At 42.1% G+C, this 17,259-nt stretch overlaps 2 protein-coding genes across 2 annotated transcripts in view; both read left to right on the top strand.

Annotated features, from left to right (window-relative positions):
* Positions 1-220: 220 nt before the first annotated feature.
* mmp24 (matrix metallopeptidase 24) overlaps positions 221-17,259 on the top strand; it is a gene marked incomplete at both ends in the record, with an annotated part of 184,028 nt that continues 166,989 nt past the window's right edge. The window contains one exon of the mRNA XM_083668017.1: positions 221-267. The remainder of the gene's footprint in view (positions 268-17,259) is intronic.
* gdf5 (growth differentiation factor 5) lies at positions 3,359-6,751 on the top strand (the record flags this gene model as incomplete). Its single annotated transcript, XM_083668123.1, has 2 exons — positions 3,359-4,115; positions 5,868-6,751. 2 exons carry the CDS (start codon positions 3,359-3,361, stop codon positions 6,749-6,751), a joined length of 1,641 nt encoding a protein of 546 aa, XP_083524249.1.

The raw sequence follows: 17,259 nt of genomic DNA, 5'->3' as shown, positions 1-17,259 counted from the left end.
TGTTTATATGTGTCTGTGTCCTGAACTTTACCCGTCGGGCTAAACACAGAAGATATATACACACACACACACACACACACACCTCAGGTTCCTTAGATACCGTCTCTGTCTGACACAAGCACATCAACGCTGCTACTCTCTACTCCAAGTGGTAGAACACAAATGGAGAGATCCAAGGGGGGTCTGAGGTAGAGGGGTGGGGGTGAGGTAGGAGGGTGGGGGAGGGGGTTGGGGGAGGGGGAGGAGGGGTGGGGGTGGGGGAGGAGGGTAGGGGGGTAGTCTCAGGGGAATTGTTAATACTTGGTCCAGAGAGGATCCTCCAGCCGTCGGTATGCAGTCTGGGCCCTCTTCCTGCTCCACTATCGTCTTCTCCTGGAGAGAGAGATTGTTAGGATTTGATTCAGCCTGTGTTAATAATAGTCAATTTGCTATGCTGAGATGAGAATAAATAGTTTTGGCATTTCTAAAATAACTTTAAAATCAAATGTAAGGCAATATCAGGTTATAATGGACAATATTGACAGAGTTTACCAGTGGAGACCATATATTTTGTATAATATGACAACGCATAGAGAGTCATTCTATAAAATGCAAGAGGAGGCCTTACCACTCTCCTATACCTCTCAAAATGATATTTGAAATGTCTCTTTAAGGACTGTAAACAGTCTAAAATGACATTTGAAATGTCTCTTTAAGGACTGTAAACAGTCTAAAATGCCTGACCCATATAGCTTGTTCGAAAGCTCCGACCAAGAACCAACCCAGTGTATTATAATCATTTCGTTGTTCAATCAATCTTACCCTTGAAGTTCATATTAAAGTCAAATGAAATTCGTCAACAATCAATGGTTTGGTCAATTTCAGTCATTCGTTGAAATGACCATTTAATAGCAGGAAATCTTACATATTGTGCCTTTAAAATGAATTAAAACATGATCAAGCAGTGATTGCTCTGCTGGCTGAATATAAGGGATCACACAGTTTAAGTCCAAGTGACACGCTCACTTTATTCAATCCTCTGTTAATTGATCATCCCCAAACAGACTGGGGTATAAGGGACTTGTATAAGTTTTGTAAAACATACAAAAACAACAGCTCCTATTTCAAACCACCGGAGACCAGTCTGCCTGCCAAATTTCAAAAGTTAACCCTGGTTTTGGCATGTAATTATTTCAAAAGCACAGTCTTAGCTAAATTTATGACACCAAAGAAGTTGGCTTGCCTTTTGGCATTATAAATAGACTGAGTCCAAACTGAGACTCCCATTCAGTCTGACACGGTTTCCGGATTTCAGGGACAAGTTGAAATCAAGCTTATACCTGCACAATGAAAGAGTATGTTTGAATTCACATCACACTGGCATATAACTTGAATTCCATGAGAGAATAAAGTATAATAAATACATAGAATGGCCTTATTGATGTCCAAAATACAGTGCCCTCCATAAGTATTGGAAAGATTAAGCATTTTGTCTTTGACTAGGTGTTTGACCTTTAGCTCTATACTCCAACAGTTTTGATTTAAAATCAAACAATTATTATGGGGTCAAAGTAGATGATCAACTTTAATTCAATGTTTTATTTTTCAAATTGGTTTCACCATTTAGAAATTGCAACCCTTTGTATACATAGTCCCCCTATTTCAGGGCTCAACTGAATAATTGTATATTATGAATATATAAGAAAAAATTCTTTTTTTGTGTAATATTTGATTAAGAATCAACCAGATGTCAGTCTCAGACAACTGACACAGAGCTTTCATGCTCCTCATATCATAAATATCAATATTATAGAATATGAGGAATAAAGTCATTCATAATGAAGCTGAAGTCAAAAGGTTATCTTGCTTGCTAGATTTGTTGCAATTTGACATAATGGTTTTGAATCTTGGTTGTGGGTCTGTTAGAGTGTCAGTAGCTTTTGAATCTTGGTCATGGGTCTGTCAATGTCAGTTGGTTTTGAATCTTGGTCATGGGTCTGTCACTGTCAGTAGGTTTTGAATGCTGGTCGTGGGTCTGTCAGAGTGTCAGTAACCATCTGGGTCACTGTTACTCCAGTGATTTACAGCCTCCCTCATGAGATGCTACTCAGCCTGGCTTTTGGGTCCTCTGTATTCCAAATGACCACACATGACCACCCTCCTGAAATGCTGCTATAACCCACTGCACCACCGAGAAGATAGACACTGTATGGCCAGGTGGGGGATTTCAACCAGGAGGAGTGAGTTTTACCAACTCAACTCAGTTGCACTAGCAATGCAAGAAACTTTTTAATTTTTAATTTCTTACCTATCATGGTTACCAAGTCTCACTTAAGGGGCCAGTATTTGAAATATGGATAATAGATTGTATTAATAGGAAGACTAAGTCTGTGAATATCCATTGTTTGTGATCCAAAGAAATGTTAAAATCAAGTCAAACGTTATTTGTATAGCACATTTCATACAGGGATACAACACAACTTCATGAAGTCATGAACAATAACAATTAATTTACAAAAAAAACATTACAAATATTTGCCACATAAGTCAGTAGAAAATAGGTCAATATCAGTGACAATGTTTACAGATGCTCTTTTTGTATTATGCAACAGAAACATTTTGATAAAATTATGACAACTGTTTCAGAAGAAGGTGAGATGGGTTTTATGACATAATTAGATGAGAAGTTCCTAGACATCTAGTCGGGCCTTTTCACCCCATTGTTTAAAGATGTTAGGAGCTTGAGTAAATGCTCAGTTTAAATGACAATGTAAAGTTTGGGGTTTTAGTGCCTTTTTATGTAGCATATGACTCATGGTGGTGGAAAGAGCAAAGAAGATTTTAGAAGAAATACTGCACATAAATGAGTTTAGACAGCATGACATCAGAGAGTAATTAAACTGCTTTGCGTTGGAATTCCATTTCCAATTCCTGAGTTCAGGTTTGTCGAGATATTTTGAGCACCTGCAGGTTTCTGTGTGTGAAATATTTTCACTGGACGAGGTTCAAACTTTGAGGGGAAAAAAACTGCGGCAGCATTACGCCATTCTTCCCTCTTGGAAAAAGTGGGATTTAAACAAGTCTCTTACAAGATATCCAGCAGAATAGTTGGAGTTTAAGGGAAGTCAAGTTTTCTTCTCTCAATAGAAATTCTCTCGGACATCTACATTGGAAAGCAAGACCTGCAACACGAGATTTGCGTCACTATGGTACTGAATAGTGGATCTGAGAGTAACGGTTTGCACAGTCTCATTTACAATAGAATACTCAATTCTAGTTCACATTTTCACTTTTCCAAACTTGTTCATGTTTACTTATTTCAATCGGGAAAAGCCTGTGCGCATTTCTCCCTGGCTAGAATTCAAAGGAAGATCAGAGGATGAAAGTGAAACGTCTCCCTCTTTTATTGGGATGTTGGACTCTGTTATACCTGGACTTAATCCCAGCGTCACTGAGCCATACATGGACGGCACAGCACGCATCCGAGAGCCGAGGCGAGGAGCACATAGGCGGAGCAGGTGACGGAGCCCAGCCGGGAACGGGCTCAACTGCAAGGCTGACTGTAGGAAACCACGGCGCGGCCGGGTGGAAAGCTCCAAGTGCTGCGAGGATCACACGCATTCGGACAGGACCCCCACTGATAAAGGGCGAGGCAGGCACAACGAAAGCTGTGACATCAGTGTCATCACCGCGCGGCGTAACGGCCAGCCGTGTTCGTGGAGCTATCAGTTTAGGGCGCAAGGAGGCTGCGCGCTCTTGGGTACCCGGGGATCCGACCAGAGCGGTCGCTGCGCCCGGGCCGGTGGCGTTAAGCGTGAACACAGGTAAAGGCACGCCCGGTAAAGGCACGCCAGGGCAGAATAAAGGAAAACCTGTCGGAAGGGTCGCAACATCAGCGCGAACTGGACAGAATAGAGCCGTTGCAACGCAGAAGCACGTCGCTCCGTTGGCGCAAAGGAATGCCAAAGCAGCAGGCAAATTGAACGATAGAGACTCTCCGAAGCACCCACTAGTCACCCCACACGACTACATGCTATCACTGTACTGGTCCCTGTCCACCGGAGAGGTGAACACCAGCGCGCTGCAGGAGGCGGGCATGGCCAACACTATCACCAGCTTTGTGGATAAGGGACAAGGTAACTACATTCTGATGCCATCTAACTTTAAAACAATTAATTCCATGAAAAAAACTAAACTACAATTAATACATATACGTATAAATAGAATGACATTATTGACAAAATAAATGACAAAATAAATAGCCTAAGCCTGAATTCAACGTTTGGATTTGTCAAATAATAGATTTTAACTGTCCACGTTTGTAAAGGAAAAAATAGGCTCAATGGAAATGAGCCGTAGCATTTTATATTATGAATATATATGACAGAAATTCTGTGCAATATTTGATTAAGAATCAAACAGAGGTCAGTCTCAGACCGCTGACACAGAGCTTTCATGCTCCTCATATCATAAATATCAATATTATGGAATATGAGGAATAAAGTCATTCATAATGAAGCTGAAAGGTCAAAAGGTTCTCTTGCTTGACATAGAGTTGTTGCAGTTTGACATAATGTTTTTGAATCTTGTCGTGGGTCTGTCAGTGTCAGTAGGTTTTCAATGTTGGTCGTGGGTCTGTCAGCGTATCAGTAGCCATCTGGGTAGCTGTTGCTTCAGTGATTTACAGCCTCCAACGTGTAAATAAATAGACCATATGGGGCTACAAGGAGGGTGGCCTCTATGTAATGTTATCTTTACTGTGTAAAACTGTTGAAAATTATGTTTAAACAATGTTGGTTTAATATTTCTAGCTCTTAAAGGTTTCCATTTCAAGCACTTAATGTACTTTTAATTCACACTTTATTTGTATAACGTGTCCTCAGCAAATTGTTGGTGACCTCTCCACTTGTTCAGCTGGAGAGGTGCAACTGATGCCCTGCCAGACGTCACCTCCCCCCTCTCTCTCTCTTCTGCTTCTTCCTTTCTCCCTCCTCTTTTTCTTCTTCTTCTCCTCCTCCTTATTTTTCGCCTACTACTACTACTACTACTACTGTCAGCCCTGTATCCTAACCTGCACGTGCCTCTATTGACTGTATATGCATATATCAGATTCTAAGATGTATTTATCATAGCGATGATACAAAAGGATGAATGCATTGGTAGCGTAGGGCATATAACCAAGACTTGTAACTGAACTTCACAGGTTCAAATCTGCTGTGGGCCTTAACCCTAACTACTTATAGTTAATGCCCAACCTTAACCACTCATATGTAATGCCTAATACTGCCTAGGCGCCACGCGAGTCGTGGCTAACATAGTGTTTTCGCTTTTTTTTATCTAAATGTCTTCTATTTTGACGAAATAGGACATTGCCTAGATGTAGTATAAGGACGTTTTGCAGTGATACTGTGTTGCAGCCGTGGGCTACAAACATTTATTTTCCATCTCATGTCTCTGTTTATCTCTGGTTGGGCTCCCAACCCACAAGCCGCTCCACACAGGCATAGCCAATTCTCCACCCTTTCTCAATAAGTTATGTGTTTTTCAGGTGGTTTCTGGTCCAGTCTTAGCAGATGCCATATGACGTGGTGGTAGGTCCACTGGTAAACAGCTGCAGCTTCATAATAATGCTCTGTTTACAGTTCACTGTGGTCTGTAGTCTGCAAGTGTCTGGTTTTAATGTACTTTTTGAATGCATACTGTGCCTGGATGGAAATACTGGCTTTCGTTTGGACATGGGCTTTGCTTTCCTTCACCGAAAACAAAGAAAAACATTACACATAAATCTTTCCTCCTGTGCATTACCTGAGAGGCCACATTAACACGTAAGGAAACATGTCAATATTATTGTTATTCTTGCCCTTTACTGTCACCCTCTCTTTCACCAGATGATCGCCTGCCCCAGCTGAGGAGACAGAAGTATTACTTCAACATTAGCTCCCTGGAGAAAGAGGGTTTACTTGGGGCGGAGTTGCGTATTCTCAGGAAGAGACTAGCGGACCCCCGCAAAGCACTTCTTTCCACTGGTGGTGTATTGTGCCTGAAGCTCTTCACCTGCACAGCAGGTAAGCAGAAAGCTACACTGCTCCAGACTCGCACCATCGAGGACCACAGCATGCCCAAATGGGAAGTGTTTGACATTTGGAAACTGTTCAAGAATTTCAAGAACACGGCCCAGCTCTGCTTCGAGCTGGAGGCCTCGGAGCGCGGCCGCCCTGTGGACCTGAGGACTTTGGGCTTCAGTCGTCTAGGCAGGCAGACCAAAGAAAAGGCCTTCTTCCTTGTGTTCGGGCGCACCAAGAAACGCGACCTGTTCTACAACGAGATCAAAGCTCGGTCGGGCCATGACAACAAGACTGTCTACGAGTACCTGTTCACCCAGCGCCGCATGCGCAGGGCCCCGGTCGCCTCTCCCCGGGGTGGGGGCAAGAAACCCACTAACAAGAACAACCCCAAGCCTCGCTGCCAAAGGAAGCAACTGCATGTCAACTTCAAGGAGATGGGTTGGGACGACTGGATCATTGCACCGCTGGAGTATGAGGCATACCACTGCGATGGGGTGTGCGACTTCCCCATCCGCTCGCATCTGGAGCCCACCAATCACGCTATCATCCAGACACTCATGAACTCCATGGACCCGGACTCCACCCCGCCCACCTGCTGTGTGCCCACACGCCTCAGTCCAATCAGCATCCTCTACATTGACTCTGCAAACAACGTTGTCTACAAACAGTACGAGGACATGGTGGTGGAGTCATGTGGATGCAGGTAGCGACGGAGAAAGACTCATCCGGAGACGCTGGTTTAGTTCAGTCCCCATTCATCCCAAATTTAACGTGTGCTGGAGTTTTTGTTTTTGAAGTTGCAGATACTTTGATATTCTACTTGTCTTTAGGGCCAAACATGTTAAAACACAACTAAGAGGAAGCAAAACAGACAGCAAAAACTTGAAAGTAGATTATATAAAATAATAAATGTATATCCACTAATATTATGTTTGAGAGACTGGAGTCTACTGAGACTAGAACTAAATTAATCTATTGCCCAACATATGACTTCCAAAACATAAAAATGTATGTAAAATGTTAGCTTTTCAAAAATGCATTTCACTTTGTATTGAACATCATTAGTCCAGGATGAAGGAAACAATTTATTGTACCGTCCTTCATTTCATGTGTCGTATTGTAATGGTATAGGCAACTGTATTTTGCAGACCTAGGTTAAAAAACTTTAAGGGGCGGTTTCCCAGACACAGATCAAGCCCAGTCCTAGACTTAAATCACACTTTCAATAGGGATTCTCCAGTTATTTTTAGTCTAGGACTATGCTTAATCAAGGGGATTCTCCATTGAAAGTTATTTTTAAACTAGGACTATGCTTAATCAAGGTCCTACTGGAGCCTGCCTTGAGGGCGGGTTTGCACTTTTAGGACAAATCCATTGGTTATCCTTGCAAACTCAAAAAGGATTTCAAATACTACTTGAACCAGGTCTGTAATGTTTTTGAGCTGCTGTTCCATGTTGTCACCAGTAGGATATCACCTGTCATTCTGCCCTATGTAAAGCACTTCAACCAATGAGATGAGAACATCTGTGTGGAGGCATGTCAGAATGTCTTGTTTCTCTTGGAACGTTGTGATGTAACCATTTCCTTTAATCAAAGCAAGTGCATGCCAATGGTATTGCCATCTCAGACTCAGCTGTTGGGGGTTGGAAGAGGGCTCACTTGGTTGTACAGAGGAGCAACTTAGAAATCTCCTCATAAAACATTTGGGGCAACTTGATACAGATTTATTTTTACCATGAATTTTATAGTGCCCAGTGATCCTCCACTGAATAGTTTGTATGCGTATAGTGCATTGAAACAAATCTTTTCAAATATCGTTGATACAGTTCAATATTATTTTTAAGCTGTTAACTTCAAATACATGTTCTTTATGTTTATTCTGGCTTTGAATTAAATGAACCTATGTTTTTAAGGAAATATCATGATTTTTGTTGCATATTTGTGTGTGTTGTTGACAACTTACCGTTTGTGAATGAAGAATGAATATATTCTCTGCAGTTGCAACATTAAGAGTTTGCATCAACAAACCAAACCAAAACAAGACAATCTAACTAATTATGATGAAGAAACGTTGAATTTGAAATGCAGCTGTTAAGTAATGAAGTAATTCAGTAATTGCTTTGGAATTGTTGTTGATAGTTTGTTGTTGTTACACAAGTGGAAGAGGGACTGTTTCTATTTCCACATGGGTAATAACAAAAACCACTAAACTAAGCAAACTAAATCACAATGAGAAAAAATGTCACTGCTGAAGTAATTTCAGCATTATACTGTATCAATGTCATCATCATATATAATGTAAACAACATCAAACATCTCCAAACAGTTTGTAAAAGTTGAAAAGGATTTAGTGATTCACAAAATGAAAAGTGTATAAGAACCTGAAAGATAAAATGTATGTATTGACTTTGACTCTGTTGTTTGAACTCCTTTGAGGAATGGGTTTAGATACTCAGTAAACAATGCAATGACTTTAGATAGCACAGTATAGGCCATAAGTGCATTCCTCAATAGTCCAACCTTTAATCCGATTACGCTCTCTGAACTTTGTAGCGTTTCTTTATGACAGTAGAAATGTGTGCTAAAGCAGAAACATGCATTGTTTACAGGATTAGGTTACGTTGTCACTGTTCGTGGCCTGGGATTGTGGCAAAGTGTCAAACTGAATCCAAATGTACAGGATCAAGCCCTATTGAAGAAAGGGTATTGTGTTTCCACAGATAACCAGAAACATATGCACCATCTTATTCAAAGATTTTACAGAGTAACTTAATTGAAGGCAACTTTAATGGTAGTCCCCATTACACTGTTAAACAATGATATTTTGGGAACCCTTACAAAAGTGTGTCTGTATGTTAGCACCAACAGCAGGACAACCCCAGAAGGCCAATTCCTCCAAGGGTTATGTTTATAAACCTTTGTGGCTTTGTCCAGAGTTAGTGTTCCTTGTCCTAAAACGTCTTTGCTGCAGCTTTGCATTTTTGTTGGTTTTCCTATCAGATCTGGCTTGGCTCTCCTGACCAATGTTTAACATTTAGAAAATGCGGTCTTGAATTTCCTTGACAGATGTTGGAGGAATTTTATCATGTTGCTGGCCAATAGCTGCAAAAGAAAAACAGACCCGTTATATCTGGCATGGAGTATGACACCTACGTTCTCAGCTGTATCTCCGATTCACGGCTCGAGGTTCTTAAGTGGCACCCTAGATGTACGAGTTCATAAACACACATACTATGTTACTGAATAAATGTCCCAAGCTGGAGGGGCATATTTTTGTGAGTTTGTGATCTTTGTTCTGGACCCCCTGTTTGGAACCTGCACTGCAGTGCTCCGCTCATCCCGAGTTGCACAACTCTCTCCTGGTGGAATCAGCAAAGGGATGCATTGTTCTGAGAACAATTATCATTAACAGGTGTGGACGCAGACAGATGAACAGATTAGTGATCACGGATCCAATGTCTGGGGACGCACAGATTTGTTCACACATGCCCTCTTCTCCACACAGACACGAATACATTATTAAAACCACACCCTTTAATTTTTTCCACGAGAGGAGTTTGTGAGTAAAAAAAGGTTCCCAAAATTTGACCTCATTGGACAGAAAGGTCCACGTCCACAAGCAAAAGCCTAGGGATTTAGGTAATTTGTTTTCATTTCAAAAGCTTTATAAGGGATTTTGTGGTTTTCTGAAGTATGAAGTTGACTCATATGATATTATGATGAGTATGTAATTTGAGGGTAAACAATTAGCAACCAAGCTTCCAGACTATACTTTTAAATGTTGCCATGCTATTTTCTTGTGAGGGTTACACTTACTGTGTGTACAGTAAGTGCCAGATTGGAAGAGTCTGAGATTTTAGCAACACTTTCAGCGAATTTGACATAACCTGCTTTCATTAAGTTACCAGAGCCTATTCCTGAAAGTAAGCAGCGAAGGCATCAGTGGTATGCATAGTTTCTGGTCTCCAGTTACTGAATCTGGCCGACAGCTTCTTGCATCAAGGCATTCCTAGTGAGACAGCTAATTTGTCTGTTTCCTTCTATTTGCATTCTCTATGCGACAACAGACTGATACGGGCGCTTCGTCACGGCCAGACATATTAATGGAGATGTTTCAGCTTTTTGTAATAAATCTGGGCTTCCCATCTGTGTGGAGCAAAGTGGGGGGGCGTGTGGGGGTGGATATGTAAGCTGCATTACTCTGTAGGCCCTGCCAAGTACCTGTCTCCCTCACTTTGCTTTCCTTCTCAGTCTCGGTTCTCCAATGTGGCCAACACCTGCAGAAATACACCCCCATGTTTCCAATTGTCATTGAAAATGGACTCTCATAATATTTCCCGGCCACCCTGGGGGGAGTATTTATTTGGTAATTTATATATTTTTATTGTGTTTATTGTAGTATGCTAGTTGTGTAGTCGTTTTATGCTGAAGTAAAAGGTTGGAGCGAAGCCTCTTTTTATTCAAAGCTGATAAGTTTGGAGTGAGTTTGGGCCAGAACCTCCTACACTGTATATACATGTAAAAGAACATGGCTGAGTAGGAGTGCAGTGCTGTTTGCTCTGGCCACATATGCACTACTTAAACATGGACAACATAAGCACTACAGCCTACTCTCCAGATGACTAAAAGATGACTGAAATCTCTGTCTCATTAGCCTCTGGATGGCACTATTTTCTTCTACAGTGAGAGCCATTGTCAGCTCCAAAGCACAGTACGGTATCTGGAATAGTTAGGTTTGGGTTATGACCTTTACTGAAGGACACTTTAGTTTTTCTGAAAAGGAAACTGCATATCCTGTGCACCCTTGATAAAGAAGCAGAATTAATTTACTGACTGTATCATACAGTAGGCATGTGGTGCATCTACCATTCATGCACCACAATAAAGGTTTTAGCAGTGGCAAAATAACAACAGTAACACTTTACATTGAAGTACCTTAAATCTTTTTTTTTTTGTAATTCCTTTCAATTGTGGATATTGGGTTAAGGTTAAATCCAATGCATGATTTCATGACATCATTTCCCAATTTGTCTTGTATGAAGACTATGAGCTCTAAATTTCCATCTGAAGCATCTCAACCATTACCATTGACTACCATTACCATTTGGCACAGGCTGTAGTAGACATGGCTCTATGGTAGAGGGCTGTAGTAGACATAGCTCTCCTATGGTAGACGGCTGTAGTAGACATGGCTCTCCTATGGTAAAGGGCTGTAGTAGACATGGCTCCTATGGTAGAGGGCTGTAGTAGACATGGCTCTCCTATGGTAGAGGGCTGTAGTAGACATGGCTCCTATGGTAGAGGGCTGTAGCAGACATGGCTCTCCTATGGTAGAGGGCTGTAGTAGACATGGCTCTATGGTAAAGGGCTGTAGTAGACATGGCTCTATGGTAGAGGGCTGTAGTAGACATGGCTCTATGGTAGAGGGCTGTAGTAGACATGGCTCTCCTATGGTAGAGGGCTGTAGTAGACATGGCTCTCCTATGGTAGAGGGCTGTAGTAGACATGGCTCTCCTGTGGCGGAGGGGGGATCAGTTCCTTCTTTTCAACAGGATAAAAGCGACTTCCTCTGGGAATTACTGGCTCAGTATCAACTGCCAAATTAACTCCAGTGGAGCTCATACTGGGATTTAAATAGAATACAGGTATGTTTTGTTAGATTTTATTGCATTTGGCCAAAGTATGAAACTTAAGCCTAGTGGGTAAATAGAGAGTTATGCCATTTTCAACAATGCTTGCCCATTAGTAGTTGAATAACTGCCTTAAGATCTTGTACATAATTATGTGATTTCCTGTATAAAATGTGTGTCTTGTACCCAACAGTTCAACAGTCTGATACATTGATGAGCATTTGTCATTTTTTGATATTAGAAACTTACTGTCTACTAATCATTCATACCATTTATAGGTCTATAGAGGACGCTTGAATCACAGTATTGATTTGAATAGAAATCGAAAGTCAGATGTTACATTTCCTCAGGGATTGGGGGCAATTGTAATACCTTTAAAAACACCAAATAAACCCACTGAACTCCAAATGCTGACAAAAAGATGCACACACTAATGCTTTATTAACTCATTCAATGGTAGACTAACAATATTTTGATCATTGATGGACCCTCATATTTCTCATATTCCTCCTATTTCTTGAGTCTATCTACAATTCTGACACGTCAGTCATGTACATTTTTAGTCAACAGAACAGTAATCATAATGATACATGTTAGGATTCATAGACATTAAACCTTAATACAGCAGAAGAAAAATGCTGTAGATCAAAAAAAGTAGCTTTCATAGCTCAGAAACTATGTGGGTAAAACCAGCAGTGAGAGATTTGCTTGATTTTTGTTAAACAAGAAGAGAACGTAACTGAGCATGTGCAGAATGAGTGTCATCCCTCTAGCATGTTTCTAATCACAGAAAGGCAGGGTGTTACTGTACATTCTGCCCAGGTCTCTCCTTATTTAGACCGTTGGTTAAAGCAAAGCTAGAATTTGGGTTAGAATTTGGGTTACACACTGTCTCAAGAAATTACCATAATGCATCATTCATATGACTTATTCTGTAGCAACAGACTCCTGTTAACTCAACCAGTTCAATGTGATTACATTCAAATATGACATATTTTAATCTGGAACACATTATATAATATATGCAAGTGACATTGCAGAGATCTACAGAAAACAGCTTTTGTTGACTTGCAGAAATTAGGGTTATTATGTTTAACTCCATTTTGATTGGATCAGTGGATAATCATTAGTCAGGTTGCTCGAAAACATTGGAGTTGAAAGAAATTATATTTATATGGAGGCTCAGTATGTCAATGGTGAGTCGGCTTCCACAAACCATTTCTTTATACCCCCCCCTCCCCGTCTCTCCCTGCATCTGTTCAAATACCTGTAATCCATTTCTGTGGTGAGAGCAAGCCATTCCCACAGAGGCATGTCCAGCATTACACAAACACGTCCTTAGCTTGTCCTGTTATGGTTGGCCATCACAACCCAAGCTAGCAACACGCACAAATACACACACATATACACACACACACACAATCTTGTCCTGCTCCTGACATAGTCATGTTACCAATAAAATCCTGGTAATGTGTAAATGGAGCAGAGTTGAAATTCACGTATGCTTATTTGTATTGAATTCCACTCTGTCCTGTGAATACTAATTGAAAATGATGAAAACATCTCGTACTACATTCCCATTGACAGGTGTTTCTGGTTAGTCTGGTGTGTTCTATCACACCATTTGTGCAGGCATAAGATGTTTAGAATTGATTTCTAGGCTTTGCGTTTGCCTTTGGAGTTTGCTAAGAGGTGTCAAGTCAAGGAAGCTATCATTAGGCTGAAAAATAAAATTAAAAAACTATCAGAAACATAACCAAAACATTAGGCTTGCCAAAATCAATAGTTTGGATCATTAAAAAAAGAGAAAAAAGCACTGGTGAGCTCAGCAATCGCAAACAGGCTGGTAGGCCAAAGAAGACTTCTACCCTAAAAGGTTACAGTTTGCTAAAAAGTACCTAAAAAGCCTGCAGAGTTCCGGAAAAAGGTCTTGTGAACAGATAAGATGAAAATGATGTACCAAAGTGTAAAGTTTGGAGAAAAAAGGATCTACCCAAGACAAAACATACTGGTCAATCTTCAGATTTAAATCCAATTGAACATGCATTTCATTTCCTGATGATGAAGTTTTAAGGCAAAAAGACCTCAAAACAAACACCAACTGAAGACGGCTGCAGTGCAGACCTGGCAGAGCATCACCAGAGAAGATACCCAGCATCTGGTCGGGTCAATGGGTTGCAGACTTCAGGTAGTTATTGCATGCAAAGGATTGTGGACCCAATACTAAACATGAATGCTAAATTTGGACATAATATCAATCTGGTATTACTTTTGGTGCCCTAAAATAGGGGGACTATGTATAAAAAGTGTTTCTAAATGGTGAAACCAACATATACACAAAAATACCATCAAGTAAAGAGAATCTATACTTTAACCTCATAGTAATTGTTTGATTTAAAATCCAAACTTTTGGATTATAGAGCCAAAAGAAGAAAAAAATGCTTCACTGTCCCATTACTTATGCAGGGCACTGTACATGCCCAAACCATAACACCCCCTCCACCATTTTTTCACAGATGATGTGGTACGTTGTAGCTCTTGGGCAGATCCTTTTTTCTCCAAACTTTCAACTTGCAATCATTCTGGTACATGATCATCTTTTGTCCATAAAAAAACTGCAGGCTTTTTAGGTACTTTTTAGCAAACTGTAACCTGACAGTCCTTTTGAAGGTAACTAATGTGAAGCCTCTGTAGTGAAGCCTCTGTAGTTTGGTTGGTGATATATTCTGCGGATGGTAGTCTCTGACATATTCACACCTACCTCCTGGAGAGTGTTCCTGATCTGTGGGATAGTTGTTTTGGGGGTTTCTTAATAATGGGGAGCATTCTTCGGTCATCCGCTTTTTTTTCTTTTGAATGATGTTCCAAACTGTTTTTTTTTATAAGCTTAAGGTTTTGGCTATGTTTCTGTGGGGGGACATGCAGTGTTCGGCCTGTAGAGGGAGCTACAGGACTGTGGCCAGGGTTACGAAAGCGAGGCTTTGTTGCGCACCTGTTGCGAATGAAGCCTCGTTAACGAAATGGTTTAAGATGTGTGTGCCTCTGCTTTCGGGAGGAGCTGGAAAGCGGTCACTGAAAAGTCGAACAGGACCTGACATATACGAGAGTTAAACGTGTACGCAGAGTAAATAAACTCTTATTCGACATTCTGAGTCCGCCTCTGTGTTACAGGACATTGTTACATTGGCGCCCAACGTGGGTCACAGAGGAAAGGCGGAGAGTAAAGGAAAATGGAGACATTAAGCGCGGCCATCACAAGGATGACCCTCATACTGGAGCAGCAGGCCCACCTGCAGCAGGAGCAGTAGTCCACGGTGGGAGAGATGGCGACGGCGAGGGCTGAGGACCGTGCCCTCCTCCGGGAGCTCGTCGGGGCCATCACAGCGGGACCGGCGCCCGGGTCGGCACAAGGTCCCCCCAAGGTCCACCTCCAGAAGATGGGGGACCTGGACGACCCGGAGGCGTTCCTGGCGGTGTTCGAGGGGACGGCGAGGATCTCGGGGTGGCCGGACGGCGAGTGGGCGTACCATCTGCTGCCCCTCCTGTCAGGTGAGGCACAGCTCGCTGCCCACAGCCTGCCAGTGGCCGCCCAGCGGGATTATCCCTCCCTAGCCCAGGCAATTCGAGACCGCCTGGGCCTCACCCTGGAGGAACACCGTCGCCGGTTCCGGGCCCTGACGATGGCGGAGGGGAGCCGGCCCTTTGCCTATGCCCAGCGGCTGCGGGACAGCGCGTGGCGGTGGCTGGACCCAGGGAACAGCTCGGCGGAGGAGGTCGGGGACCGGGTGGTGTTGGAGCAGTTCCTCACGGGGCTCACGGCCCGGACCGCCACCTGGGTCCAGTACCACTGGCCCCAGGATCTCGCAGCCGCCGTTACCTTGGCGGAGGTAACAATTAAGGCCTAATGATAAACAAGTGTTGCTTATCAAACAATTGTATTCATATCTTAAAGCCAGAAAACTATTATTTCTAATACAGTAATATCTAATACAGTAATAGTCTACAGTAAAAACACTTTTGAAACAGCCTTTAATTTTTTCAAAGGTATGGGCCTAGATTCAATTAATAATAAGGTTAAAATAAGTGCTGACTGTAATCTGTGATAGAATCAAGCAAATTATTGAGAATCCACCAAACCATTAAATCAGTTAACAGTCAATGCTGGAGCTAGAGCCGTTCAGTAGATCTACAGTAAAGACAAAAAATAAAAATAAAAAGGAACATTTTAGACAGTTGGGAACACAAGCTTAGCCAAGCTTAGGATGGCTTAGCCAAGTTTCCCTGTATGAACAACTGGCCATGTTCGCTAGTAATAGGGTAAAAGTTACCTGGAAAGTAGGTGACATGGCAAAAAACAAGCTTTTCGCAGTCACTTTACCAACTTTATTATCAATAACGTAAAGTGAATGAATAAACAAAAGATGACAAAAATGAGCATGTTTGTGTCTGATAGAGCCCTCCCTCTTGTGCTCTCTGCAGCTGAGGGAGAGAAAAAACACTGTCTTCTTACATGCGCTCCGAAGTTGAGATTCGTCACATATTTGTATTTGTTTAAATGTCATTATTCGTGCACTTCCGAATATCGTATTGGTTTCGGGTACATCCCTAATCCCAGGCTATAACCCATCTCCCACCAGCCCTGCAGACTAGCCTGCAACACCCCCCCCCCCCCCCCCACACACACACACACATCCTTTCAGACTACAGCCAAGCCAACGTCCTCCCACCCCCAGGCTGATGTGCTAACCACACCCCCCTACATTTTCGTCATTACTCGTCATTAAGAAAATACAACTTCTCTCTGCAAGGTGCTAGGGTAATAGAGCACCGCCAAATAAAAAAAATATGTGCTCTCTCTGAAGCAATTTCCTCCAGCACAGTTTCACTTTGCCCGTTGGAAAATATGAAAGAAGAGAAATACACTTTTCAAAAACATTTGAGAGGGAAGTTGTTGGGTATATGGAGATGGAGGTCAGGGAGGTCATTGAAAAGAGTGGGACAGAATAATGAAAAGCTGTCTCACTTTGACAGCGTGTTTGTTTATATTTGCAGATAGCAGATGTGAATGTGAGAAGGCCCTCGCTTAAGTCTTTGAAATAGAGCACTGGAATCGAACCTTTCTGCGGAGAAATTAAGAAAACATAACACTTAGGTTATATGACGGATATGTGGTTGAAGGTGGGGATAACAATAAATAAATAAACGCAAGTGAATGGTGAGAACAACTTAAAAAAAAAATACTGCAGTGACTTCTCATGCTGGAACACACACACACACACACACCCCCACCCCCACACCCACACCCACACCCACACCCACACCCACACCCACACCCACACCCACACCCACTCCCCTAGGCATCCAGATTTTATTTTGGGAGAGGATCTATAGGATGTTCCTATTACATACATCTAGCTGATAGTTCCAGCCCTACCTCAACCGACCCCTGCAGGTGAGAGAGACACCCATGTCAGAAGCTAGCTGTGGCCTGTGAAATCTTTGTCTCTTTCCGTGGTCATCCATCAACACCACCTGCCGCACGGCACCCTGGGAGCCTCAGCCTCACATTAGGCATGGCAACAGA

The sequence above is a fragment of the Argentina silus genome, assembly GCF_951799395.1.
Source record: "Argentina silus genome assembly, chromosome: 4".
NCBI classification, from domain to species: Eukaryota; Metazoa; Chordata; class Actinopteri; order Argentiniformes; family Argentinidae; genus Argentina; species Argentina silus.
Note: the sequence above shows the minus strand (reverse complement) of the source record. Positions and strands in the feature narration are given on the sequence as shown.